This window comes from Salarias fasciatus, chromosome 11, assembly GCF_902148845.1.
Source record: "Salarias fasciatus chromosome 11, fSalaFa1.1, whole genome shotgun sequence".
Taxonomy (NCBI): domain Eukaryota; kingdom Metazoa; phylum Chordata; class Actinopteri; order Blenniiformes; family Blenniidae; genus Salarias; species Salarias fasciatus.
Window position 1 is genome coordinate 19,260,309 of NC_043755.1, and position 12,696 is coordinate 19,273,004.

Genomic DNA, 12,696 nt, shown 5'->3' on the forward strand with positions numbered 1-12,696 from the left:
CAGCCCGTCTCCTGCCCCTTTGTTTTGGATCAAGCTTGAACAGATTTAAAGAGACGTTTAATCTCCCTCAATAATTCACTGCTTCATTTTCTCTCATTTATTTAAAACTTCATCAATTACTGGGTGGCATGGCTCTCAACACATCTAATAAAAATCACATTTAATCTCCCCGCACCCTGACACCTCACCTGCCCCGCATGAACAGAGGACCATTATCAAGTATCGACCTGTGATTAGTGGCCTCGACCCCGATCTGGGTGAGGAGTGTGGCCATTGAGAGGTTTTATTGGCTTTAATTACAGGCAGAGCTTCACATAAGAAGTCGGAGGGGAGACGGCTCGCGGGGAAAATGCTAATGACAGATTAAGACCTATTATCCAGAGTGGAGATGACACAGAAATCAAAGCCTTGGAGAGAAAGTCGTCTTTTCCACCTGCAGGCTAATGTGGGGATGCTCTGAGAGGACTGCTCATCTCGTGTGCGTGTGTGCGTGTGTGCGTGTGTGCGCGTGTGTGTGTGTGTGTGTGTGTGTGTGCGTGCTCTGAATGAAGATGTGAGGGTTTAACGTGTCGCGTTCGGCCACATGACATGTTTTAAAGTCAGACTATCAACCACAATCAATCTCCATCTTGTACTGAAGCTCTTGAGCTCACGGTGCGGTGACGCTGATCCTAATTCAGTCATTTTTTTTCCCCACCGCTGCTGAAACACTCGTGTCTCATGTTCCAACTTTTCTACAGCTCAGAGTATTTTAAGTGAATATTTAGACTAAAAATGATACAGTTTGAAGTGTGTATGACTTAATATTCTATCTATTAACTGTTACTATGCTACGATCAATAAGTTGAGTTTAAACCTGTGATTAAGTATTATCCGCTGTTCTTTTTCCATTATATACTGTACGTTAAAGATTATTTGTGTATCCATAGCCACTTTTCTTTCATTTGTAATCCTGAAGTTTTATATTTTATCATCTGTTTTTAACCCCTTTGCTGTTCTGTGCTTACATTTAGCCAAATCTACACTTTTTTGTTATTAATTATTCCAGATTTAGAGCAAGTGTGTCCACCAAAGTCAAGTAAGACTTCAGACAACTGTTCACAAACGTATTTTGGGTTTAAAGTACCACAGTAATGCTCCAACATGAACATACAAGCACAAATGTGCATTTATAAATCGGTCTGAAGCTATTGCTGCGTTTTATCTCATGAACTGTAATTTAAAGTCCCACTCGACTCGACCTCCTCCCCAGTCTTTCCGTGTTTCCCCCCTGACAGCTGCCGTAGTGCCCCCGGGCCATACTTCAGCGGCGTCTGGCAGGTCGAAAGCGTGGCAGAGCGTATTTTAGGAAGGTGAAGCTCTTCCTGTGGAGGATCGGCCCCGGCCTTCCAGCCCTTCCTGCCAGGCAGATGGGAAAGTCGTAGAGCTGTCCTCCAGATGGTGAGGATAACTTCAGGATTAATTTGTTTTTGGAGGGAAAAGGGACGATCGAGACGCCCGTGTGGAAACGCTCCCGACATTTCCAACCTTTTCCTGACGAGACAATGGCAGGTGAAAACATCCATTTATCCAGGCTCTTGTAATCACTCATCAGGCTGCTTCGTCGTGTCATCTGTTAGACTGCAATGATTGAAAATGACTTATAAGCACAAGTCCAACTCCTTTTTCGCTAAGTAGCCTTCAAACTATGAATTGGAAGAGCAGAGTGGAAACGGCAGAGCAGACGATGCGCTGAAACATTAGTTGATGAAATGCAATAAATGCATCCTCAAGGTATTTGACTTGTCTTCGGCTAAACAGATCTGTAAGATTTTCCTTGAGAGCTTCAGGGTAGGTATGAAACCTCACTCAGATTAAAGTTCCAGGCAAGAAGGAGCAATCGAAGCAAATAGATCATCACCTTTAAGAGTCAATCCCATCATCCCCCTGTCCCTTTAAATAGTCTGAATCATTACAAGTGTCTAACCCTGATCCTAAGCCTAAACTAAAACCTTTGTCCTGAAATCTCATTATAACTCTAAAACAAATCTGTCAAACACTCTGGATTTCGGCATTTTGGTTCCCACAAGGAAAATCAGACCACAGAAATTTTTGCATTGTGCCTTATCTACAATTCTTTTATTTATTTATTTTTTTTATTATAAAGAATCAATTTAGAGCCCCTGGTTTGAATGTATTTCCAAAAATGAGATTCTTATTGTGTCAGCATCCAGCAATCTTCACACTTTTCTCTAATTCAAGATCGACAGATTACACTTACAAATAGACAATTTACAGTCGCCAGTGAAGCTCAAACACAAATTATTGAACTATGATCGGCAAAAACAATACCTACTGAAGCAGAAATGAGGCAGTGCATGTCTTTTTACTGTGTGATGAGTGACAAGGGAAGAAGTCGTGCAAACTCCACACTGGAAGGCCTCGTGCGGGACTCAAACCGGGGATTTTCTGGCTGTGAGGTGAGTCTGCTATCCACTACAACACCATGCGACCTACTGTATGTAGACATTTTAGCACATGTTTTTTATGTTGGCGCGCAGCTAAATTCCACAACTGGAAAAAAAAAAAAGAGAAAAAAGTGGAATAGCAGGCTCAACATGTGCTGTGAGAGCAGATGATCGAAATGTGTTTCTGAGCAGCGGTTCTGAAGAAGGGTTTGGTGGGAACAGTTGGCTTCACCATCAAAGGCGGCTGATGGATGTATGGAGCGTAAACCTAATACGTTTAGAGTTACTTAAGAGTTATTCATACTCTGCCTCGGCTCGAATGCTGACCTGTGGCTCACGGTGTCTTCCGGCCGCTTAGCTTTCTCTTCATAGCCTCAGTCAAAGTGGAGTAAAGGTTTGACTCGCCCTCTCAATCCTATTTGGCGGACATGGAGGCAGTTAGCCGCGGATTACCCGCCCTCTCCACGACCGTCACTCCTCTGGCAGCTTTACCAAGATGGCTTAAATCCCGAGGGAGTGTTTTACTCAGAGTGTGGCCAGAACGTGCCTGGCCGCCGTTCAGGTGACGTCCTCCGGGCCGCGGCTCCACGTCAGCTCGACGGCCTCCGAGCCACGTGTGTCCCGGCAGTCGGGTGACGTCTGCCGGGCTTCTGTGACGAAGCGTGCGGCTGCAGTCGCTGCCAGTGCCAGTGCTTTTACTTGGTAAGATAATTCAAGTCTTAAAGAAAGATCTTGATCTGTCACATTCGCTTATTTACCTGCTTAACCACTCACACACACACACACACACACACACACACACACACACACACACACACACACACAGCTGCAACTGAATGAGAGCTTCACATCTTTTCCTGGGACATTTTGACATGAAGACGGGCAGAGAACGGGCGGTCCAACCTTCCAGGGCTCCGACTTTGTCTTTAGCGTGTCATTTTATTGTCAAGCATGACAAATGTTTATAATCTGGAGGAATAAGTGCAACAATAAGTCTCATAAGAAGCTTTGCAAATTGCAAAGGAATGGCTCGACGTGCCTCTTCGGGTTCCTGGAGAGCTGCAGCTTGAGGGCCTGAACATAAAGGTGCATGGACAGTGCAATCAGATCTAATTTACTCCCTTAAAGCATTTTGAAATGCTGTCGGAGAGGTTGGTGTTGGACCAGTCCACTCTGACCTCTCACCTCTCAGGAGGAATTATTATTCTGAAATAAAAAATCATTTTTTTAATGCACAATTCCATATTTTGGGATTTGAAATTGTTTTTTTTTTTCCTTCTTTTTTCTAGCATTTATTTAATCGACCAATACATGACATTAAAAAACAATCTTTCAGAGCTCAGTGCTTTCATTTCAAATGTGTAAGTCTGTATTTGTGATCTGGAACCATCGTAGCTGTTTTGAAGACTTTAACAGTTTTAACTGCCACTCAATTTAAGCAATACTTTATTTTCTAGAAAGAAGGAAAAAGAAGTAAGGCTGGAAATAGGAAACTTTCAGAAATAAGGAAGATGCTGCAGCTTGTTTTGTTTTCGTGCCTGACATGCTGACCCAGGCTGAGCTGGAGCTGGTTCAGTGTTTACTCTGCTTCCATATTTCTGGTGTGGATGAAAATAAAATACATACTGTACTTTAGGGTTTTAGGGCCTCACGCATCCTGCTGTGTTTCCGTTTATCTCCTGGACTCTAAGATGTGTTGTTAGCATAACTCGACACACCCTTGAGGGATGCAAGGTGCAATTTAGCGTGCAGTTGCCATGACAGAGATTAGAAAAACCACATTTGAAATCCCTAAAGTGCGAGGTGTGGCTGTTTGATGTGGATGTCTTCCAGTGTGGCTTCGTGAGCAGGTGGAGGGGGGTTAGAGAGGGGGGCTGTCGTCCCGTCGAGGTGGATCCAGCGAATGCAAAGTATGAGACAAGCACATACAGTACCGAGATCAGCGCGTCTGTGGCATCTATTACTCGCTCAAGTGCTTTAACAGCAGCTTTCAAGCGCCTGTGCTGTCTTCGCTCCTGCAGGCTGCGAGATCACAAAGATCCTATAATAAGGACGATTAGGTGAGATGGGCCTCTCCGTCCCCCGGCGGAGCGGGACCACTTCTGCACTTTAATCTGCCAGAACAATTCAAAGCCAAGCAGCACACACATGCCTTCCCGACTGGATCAAACAGAGGTGAATTAAAGGAAAGCTCTGTGTGGAAGTGACTGCCGCTGCTGCTTCTCCACTCCGCAGACCCCGTGTAACCCCGCTCCACTGTCTCCTGGATGGCGGAGCGCTTCTCCAGCTTCTGGTCCCCCGGGGGTCAGACGAAGTTGACTAAAAAGGGGCTGGAAATCCCATTTCTGCCCTCTGATCCACAACCAAAACTCAGAGTGCCGTCAGCAGCCGGCACGTCTCCTCGACAGCCGGGGGCAGCTAATGCGACCCTCCTGGAAATCCAGTTATCTCTGTGGGTGGAGAGGATGAAGGCGCAGGAGCAAGTCCATGACGGATCGTTGCTTTCTAGTTATGTCACCGTACTTATATTTTCTCAAGTAACGCTGCCTCTGAAACCACCTGTGGTTTCCTAGGCTAATGTGACACACAGTTATTTCTTCTTCTTTTCCACCAATAATGACAGTTTCAGTGTCTGTAAATCCATAAGCAAGACTAGCAGATTGACTTTATCAAGCAGCATAAAGTTTAAATTGAGTGAAGATGTTTCAGCAGTAAGGAGGATGAACTGATGCAACGTTTTGACCTTATGGTTCAGTCCTGACTCTGATGATGACCTCCGTCAATGTTCAGCCGGAATGGGAAGAAAGTACAGAAGCTACAGAACAGGGTCACTGTTCCCAAAAAGGGTGGGGAAATATCACTGTGAATTCTTTTCACAGAAATAATATTACGAGAAGTAAATGCAAAACGTTCATATTGGACCAAAAAAAAAAAAAAAAACTAACGGCCAAAGGCAGCAGCAATATTGCATTTCACAGCAAATAAATCCAACTCATGCATTCGCATGAATTACTTTGGAAAACAAAACAAATGGCCTTATTGTCCTTTTTCTCTTTACTGGGCTGAACTGTCCAGAAAAACAGTTCTGAGGAGCCCCGAGGCGAACCTGGAGTGAGTGTGAAAGATCACTTTCATGAGGAATAGAAGGAGCCTCTTTCACATCCATCAGGGCGGGAGAGTCTCTGGAAAGGCTTTCTTCAAACTACATAAACTAATCTATCTGACAGGGGAAAAACATTAACATCACCAGGAGGAGGAGGGGGAAAGGTGTGTATTGTTTTTGAATCCATGCTTCCATTTAATTTTACGACAAGATAATCTCATTGCTGTCTTTCAGGAACCTCCAGTGAATGAATCAGTGATGAGTAATGAAGTGCCAGCAGGTTGTTTTCATACAGAACATCCCATCAGCAGGGCTCTGCGTTGTGCCGTGTGTGTGTGTGTGTGTGTGTGTGTGTGTGTGTGTGTGTGTACCTGCTGTTTGTCTCTGACAGCTGCTGTGATTTAGCTCCGTGGGATGAGCTCCAGGCCGTGGAAGCCGCGTCTCCGCACCTGGGAAAGGCATCGGGCGGGCGGCGCTCGCTCCACTGTAACTGCCTAATGGTTCCACGCACATTTCCAGATGTGGGGTTCGATTTCAGGGACCCGCATTCAACGTGCATGACACATGCGTTTGAAACCAAAACAAAGAGAAATTATAAAGAATTTGAATGTTACACTGCGTTTCTAGACACTGAAGGCCCCCCCCAACTAAACTATTTATCATGACGGTGATTCCATTAAACATCAGATTTTTACTTCATATATCAAAAAAACACAAACTTCATCCTTTTATTCCTCTCAGTTTGAGTTGAAGAGCATCTTGTGCTGCAGCCATTAAGCAGGAAGCACGGTGAGGAGTAAAGCCTGGCGGGGGGAGTGAAGCTGAGCAGAGGCAGAGCTCCTGAGTGGAACTCCAGAGTTAAGACAGTGCAGCGGAGTAAATGGGATAATCAGGGTTTACAGATCTGGGTGGCTGCAGTGACGCAGGTCTTTACGCTGCCTAATGGAGCGTCCGTGACAGCGGGCCCTCCCTCCTCGTGAAGCCCTGACCCCTCCGGGTCTGCGCTGCCTTGCTTCAGATTCCCACTGCCCCCTGACCCTCTCACATGCGGCCTGAAGCAGCGACTGTCTGAGCCCTGCGTAGAAGCAGGACTTTGTATCAGGCTGTTTTCCTTGATCAGCAGAACAGTGCTGCATCTTTAAGACACATTAAAGTGAAATCAGTGAATCTTTACCCATGTTGGCACAACATCACTCCGCTTCCGAGATATGTCTGCACGCTAAAGACGGCGCCTAAGCCAAGGTCTGGGGTTAACAGGTTTATCAGATTAGGGAAAATATTTTCCTCCCGTTTAAAGCATCACTACCAAAGGATCAAATTTGCACTGCTGGGGAGGCATTTGTGTGTGGCCTTTCACAATAACAGACGAGAAGGGCCTCGTCGAGCCGCCCACAGAGGGCGACAGAGCGACATGAAGCCAGCTTTACATGCTGATCTGCTTGATTCATGGTAACCCTAACACACCTTGCTAAAGATTCAATACTATTTTTACTGTTTTTTTTTTTTGTTTTTTTTTTTTTACTTTTCTGATATAAAATCTCTAAATGAATGAATTTGGACGAACAAATAAACAATTCAAGGCAGAAATGAACTCAATAACAACACCTCGCGCCTCCAGTAAATCTGATGATCTGAAGCGTTAAATGTCTATAAAATGTAAAATGTCACAGTGTCCTGAAGGTTGCCGGCCAGAGCGCGGCTGTCGTGCAGACTGAGGCGCGTCGAGGCGCAGCGGCGGCGGCAGCCCGTCGGAAGGGGGCGGGGTGACGCACAGCTGACCTCCCCGCGCCGCAGACCGGCTCCGGCAGAAGGACGCGGCGCGTCAAGTGGGCAGGTAACGGTTAACTCCTCCACAAGTGCTACAAATATGTTGAACTAAACAAACTCGAAGAGAGCAAGCTGGATTTCCTCGGCACACACACGTTGCATTAGCGGGGATTATTTCTTGGCGAGCGGGAGGAGAAAATAATGTAGGATCTGTGCGTAAAAAAAAAAGAAAAAGAAAGAAAGAAGAAGAAGGAAGATTCCAGAAGATTCCTATGAGGGCTTGATCACCGGAGGGAGGACCGTGCCAAAGAGCGACTCGAGGAGCAGCTTATTCATGCAAATTCATAAAATCATAGGCGTGCCTTTGGGCGATGGAGTCACAGACGGAAAAGCAAACCCCCTCCAGGATCATCTGCGACCTTCAAAGACTGTGATGCGCGGCTCGCGGACGCATTGACAAGCAGCACCGGGACGCAATAAGGACTCACACACACACACACACACAGAGGAAGAGAGAGAGGAGAAAGTTTAGGGCTCGGTCCCCTGCACGCTCCTGTTGACACCAGCTCCGCTGCTGCGCCACTGGCTCCCTGGAGCTCCAACCCCACGGCTGGTTGCGCCAACTGCCGCGTTTTTCACAATTAGTGGTGCTTCATTTTTGAAATCTTTTTTTTTTCCCTTCAAAAAACATGTTTAAAGTCAATTCGGACGATTTCAAACTTCGAGGCTCCTGATAACTTTACAAACTTTACAAAAATCCGTGCGTAAAAGACGCATCAACGGAACGTTATTTTTTTTTTCTCCTTATTTAATTTTCTCGGGACTTCTTTGTTTTCGCCACCATGTCAGAGGACGACAGCAGCTCCACCACCAGCTACATGTCCGACTCCGAAGGCAGCAGCGTCAGCGTCCTCAGCTGGGAGCAAGTGCAGCGGCTGGACGCCATTCTGACGGAGACCATCCCGATCCACGGGCGGGGAAACTTCCCCACTCTGGAGATGCAGCCGCGGCAGATCGTCAAGGTGGTGCGCAGCCGGATGGAGGAGAAGCAGATCCACGTGCGGGACGTGCGGCTGAACGGCTCCGCAGCCAGCCACATCCTGCACGGGGATAGCGGACTGGGCTATAAGGACCTTGACCTCATATTTTGTGCAGATATGAAAGGTGAAAGCGATTTCCAGACTGTGAAGGACATAGTTTTGGACTGTCTCCTGGATTTTTTACCCGACTGTGTGAATAAAGAGAAAATAACCCCGCTAACGTTAAAGGTACTCTCACCCTGAAACATTTCAAATTGTTTGTTTGTTTGTTTGTTCGTTTGTTTGTTTGTTTGTTTGTTTGTTTTGTTGTTTACTCCTAGATGTTTGATCAGATTAATTACATTTGTGCCGATTCGGCTTAACAACTATTACGCGCAGCTTAATGTGCAATTAGATTAGTTTAGTGATAGTAAAATGTCGGTTTTCTGTCGTTAAGAGGATTTAGTTAAACCAATTTGAAAGGGATCTGAGCTCAGCCACATAGGTCTCATATAGGCACACTGTACAGTCGTTAATATTGGGGACACTAATAACAAAGATAGACTGCTGCTGCTATGCTTTGCATGTAGGAAAAAAAAAATCAGTATTTCTAGTTTTGTAATTGCAAACTTGAGTCTTCTGTCAGTGTACCTGCCAAATGTACTCAGTGTTCTCAATGTTTCTCTCTCTGTCTGCTTCACACACACCAACAGGAAGCCTACGTGCAGAAGATGGTGAAGGTGTGCAACGACTCGGACCGCTGGAGTCTCATTTCCCTGTCTAACAACAGGGGGAAGAATGTGGAGCTGAAGTTCGTGGACTCCCTCCGGCGGCAGTTCGAGTTCAGCGTCGACTCCTTCCAGATCAAGCTGGACTCCCTGCTGCTGTTCTACGAGTGCTCGGAGAACCCCATGGCCGAGACCTTCCACCCCACCATCATGGGGGAGAGCGTGTACGGGGACTTCGGCGAGGCCCTCGACCACCTACGCCACAAGATCATCTGCACCCGGAACCCGGAGGAGATCCGAGGCGGGGGCCTCCTGAAGTACTGTCACCTCCTGGTGAGGGGCTTCCGGGCGGCGTCGGAGTCCGAGATGAAGTCCCTGCAGCGGTACATGTGCTCCCGCTTCTTCATCGACTTCCCCGACATCGGCGAGCAGCAGCGCAAGCTGGAGTCCTACCTGCAGAACCACTTCGTGGGCCTGGAGGACCGCAAGTACGACTACCTGATGACCCTCCACGGGGTGGTCAACGAGAGCACGGTGTGTCTGATGGGCCACGAGAGGCGGCAGACCCTGGGGCTCATCGCCATGCTGGCGGTGCGCGTGCTGGCCGAGCAGAACGTCATCCCCAACGTGGCGAACGTCACGTGCTACTACCAGCCCGCTCCGTATGTGGCGGACGGCAACTTCAGTAACTACTACATAGCACAGGTCCAGCCCGTGTTCGCCTGCCAGCAGCCTGCATACTCCACCTGGCTGCCGTGTAACTGAGCCAGCCCACATGAAGAGAGGCGGGAGAGAGAGCGTGCTTTCTTTAAACGGGAGTCAGCGGCGTGCCGGTGTCCTCAGATCCCGCGCCGCGCTCAGCAGCCGACAGAATAAGGAGGCCTCTGTTTAATGTTTTGCATCAAAGCTTCAGTGGGTAGTTCATACGTTGAGTATGAAAAGTTAAGAGCTGGCTTTCCACTCCCGAGTGCAAGCTTCAATGTGAATGTCTCGCATTCCTCCGAAACGGCCGCCTGATCCCGCCAAGCCCGACAAGTTCTGGAACAGACCAATTTAGGAAGAAGTGGGGAAACGACGGCCTCGAGTGTGAGCGGCGGGACTGTCATCCGGCCCGATCCAGTCTGTCACAAACTCATTAACCAGCATGTTCCTGCAGTCGACTCCAGTTGACAGCTACTCCAGCAAAAACATTCAGGGGTGTGTGTGTGTCTGTGTGTGTGTGTGTGTGTTTGTGTGTGTGTGTGTAGCTCTGTTTCCACACAAACACACACACACACACGAGGTGTGTGCAGGGCTTCAGAATCAGCACCCTGCACCAGCTGAACCGAGGCGAGATGCCGACGACAGACTGGCGTCTTCGCCTCACGTTTGAAAATTATTCTGGTTGTTTTGCAGACCAAAGATTTTTTGAATCGTTTGTAACTTTAAAACCCGATTTTAACGGGGGCAGTAAAAACTAAAATCATCACCGTGCCCCCCCCCCCAAAAAAAAAAAAAAGAAAGAGAAAAAAAATGAAGCTGTTGTAATGTTTATTTGTATATGTGAACATAAGTGTGTTTCTAAGTGCCTATTGCCTGTCAGCAGGCGGAGGGGAGGACGAGCAGGCCGTATGACCCCACTCTGGTTCCAGTGAGGCACACAGGACAGCAGCACCCTTGTGAATGTATTTTTTTTTTGTGAAATCATGCAGTGTTTGGATGAAAAAGAAAAAAAAAAAGCCGTGCATTACTGTGGATTTTTCATCAATGTAGCAGTCACATGTACGATTGATGTGTGTGTTGTTTTTTTTTTTTTTTTTACAAGGTTCACATGTCTTGTGTGGAAGTCCTCTCTGAGTGGTGTTATATTGTCTCATTGATTTTTGCTGTTATTATGACAGAGGTCAGTTTTTCCTGATCATCAATCAAGACTACAAAGAAAAAAAACAGTGTTTTCTGTATATTTTTGTGCAGTGGTGCTTCTTTTTTCCCCCCTCATAACTCAGAGACATTAGTCATACTCAGCAGATAAGAGACAGAGATAGGCGAGGTTCACGGAGAGTTCCCCCCCCCTACACACTTCAACACCGTGTGAGTGTGTGTGCGTGCGTGTGTGTGTTCACCCGACAGTAGAAGCATTATTGCGGAGACACCTCAGATGATGAGACACTGTTTGCTGTAGCACCCTTGCAGGGAATTCCTCAGCTGCTGCTGAAGGGCTTGAACCTGATCTAAGGGTTTTCTCTCCGGTCACACTGTTCAGGGTTCAGGAAACAAAAAAAAAAAAAAAAGCAGTGCCAAACATTTCGGTGGTCCCCCCTTGCTTACAGCCCCCACCCCCACTGTCTTATGAGCACATGTGCTAATCTGGATGATTTGATGCTTTTGGATCTCTGAAGAGAAGAAAGACAGAAAGGGAAGAAGAGAGAAAAAAGTGAGAGTAAGGAGAATGCGGTGGACGGGAGCCAGAGGGGGAGAGAGCGAGTCGGTCTGGAGAGATGGGTGCAGCTGGTGATGGGGTTTATCTCTGGAGGGCTACTGTGCTTTACTGTACACACCGTCTCCGGTGAGGTCTGGCTGCAACCTGACAGACGGTCCTGCAGCTCGGAACAGCCTGGTGACACCATTTGCTCTCTGTTTAAATCATTTCATTATTAAGTCGAAGTGGAAAGTGAAGAAAAGCACATTCACAGCAGCTGCAGGAGACTCTTACGTTGCACCTTATCTTTCATTTGTGAGGTTGCTTTATCAATGCTTTTTTCATTTTTTTTTTTTTTTTTTAAATGCTTTATTCACCGCCCTCGCTAAAGAATTGTACAGATATATACGATTACACGCTAGCGGCTTTTACAGCACACTTATATCGTTGCGAGCTTGATGAAGGCAGGTGGACAGGAGGTGACTTCTGGGAAGGAGGAGGCAGGTTTGGCCCCATTTCCTCTCGTCTCACAGCTGCTCCATTCAGTTGTTTCCTTCTGGACGACTCTCACCTTGATTTGAACTGTGCAGGCGGTGTGTTCGTCCTTTTATACTCAGTGAAGTCCTCACAGCTGACTAGCTAGCTAGCTGCGGTCCGCCTATCGGCTTAGTGTTCGTGCCTATCGGTTAGAGATTGTGGGTTACTGCATCGTCTTGTACGCGCCGTCTCAAATATCTGTTCTTCATGCAGTCTTTTGCAAATCATGCGTCGGAAAAAAAAAAGAAAAGAAAAGAGAGAAAAAGATCCTTGTCATGTATATTATATTTTTTATGATTGTTATTTTTATAAATGTATCAGACACTGCAGGTGTTGCGGTGCTTTTGAATCTGTGATCGGGCTTCAAAGGATATGTTCTCTATAGCTTTTTTTGCTATATCATGTTATGTGTCCAATGGGTCAAAAGGTTAAAGATGTTTTCCTCAATAAAATATCTGAAAACCAGATTTGTAATGTTTCTCGTTATTAATCGGAGCCTAAATCAAGTTTACTACTCTGCCTCGGTCCAGACGGCAACTTTCTAAGCCAAGCATGAGAAATAGCTCATTTGTACATTGACTTCAGATTTCTTTCTTTTCTTGTTCTTTCTTTCTTTTTATTTTTTTTTATTCTTTCGCAGAAGAGTCGGTGTCTCTGTGCTCTGACATGAGTCATACGCTGGCCCGCTCAGTCTGAG

General features: G+C 46.6%; 1 protein-coding gene across 1 annotated transcript; it reads left to right on the forward strand.

Moving 5' to 3' along the window:
* The first annotated feature begins 7,380 nt into the window (after positions 1-7,380).
* On the forward strand, positions 7,381-11,799 carry tent5aa (terminal nucleotidyltransferase 5Aa). Its single transcript, XM_030102052.1, has 2 exons — positions 7,381-8,585; positions 9,050-11,799. The coding sequence occupies exons 1-2, from the start codon at positions 8,160-8,162 to the stop codon at positions 9,827-9,829; spliced, it is 1,206 nt and encodes a 401-aa protein (XP_029957912.1). The 5' UTR covers positions 7,381-8,159; the 3' UTR covers positions 9,830-11,799.
* The last annotated feature ends 897 nt before the right edge of the window (positions 11,800-12,696 follow it).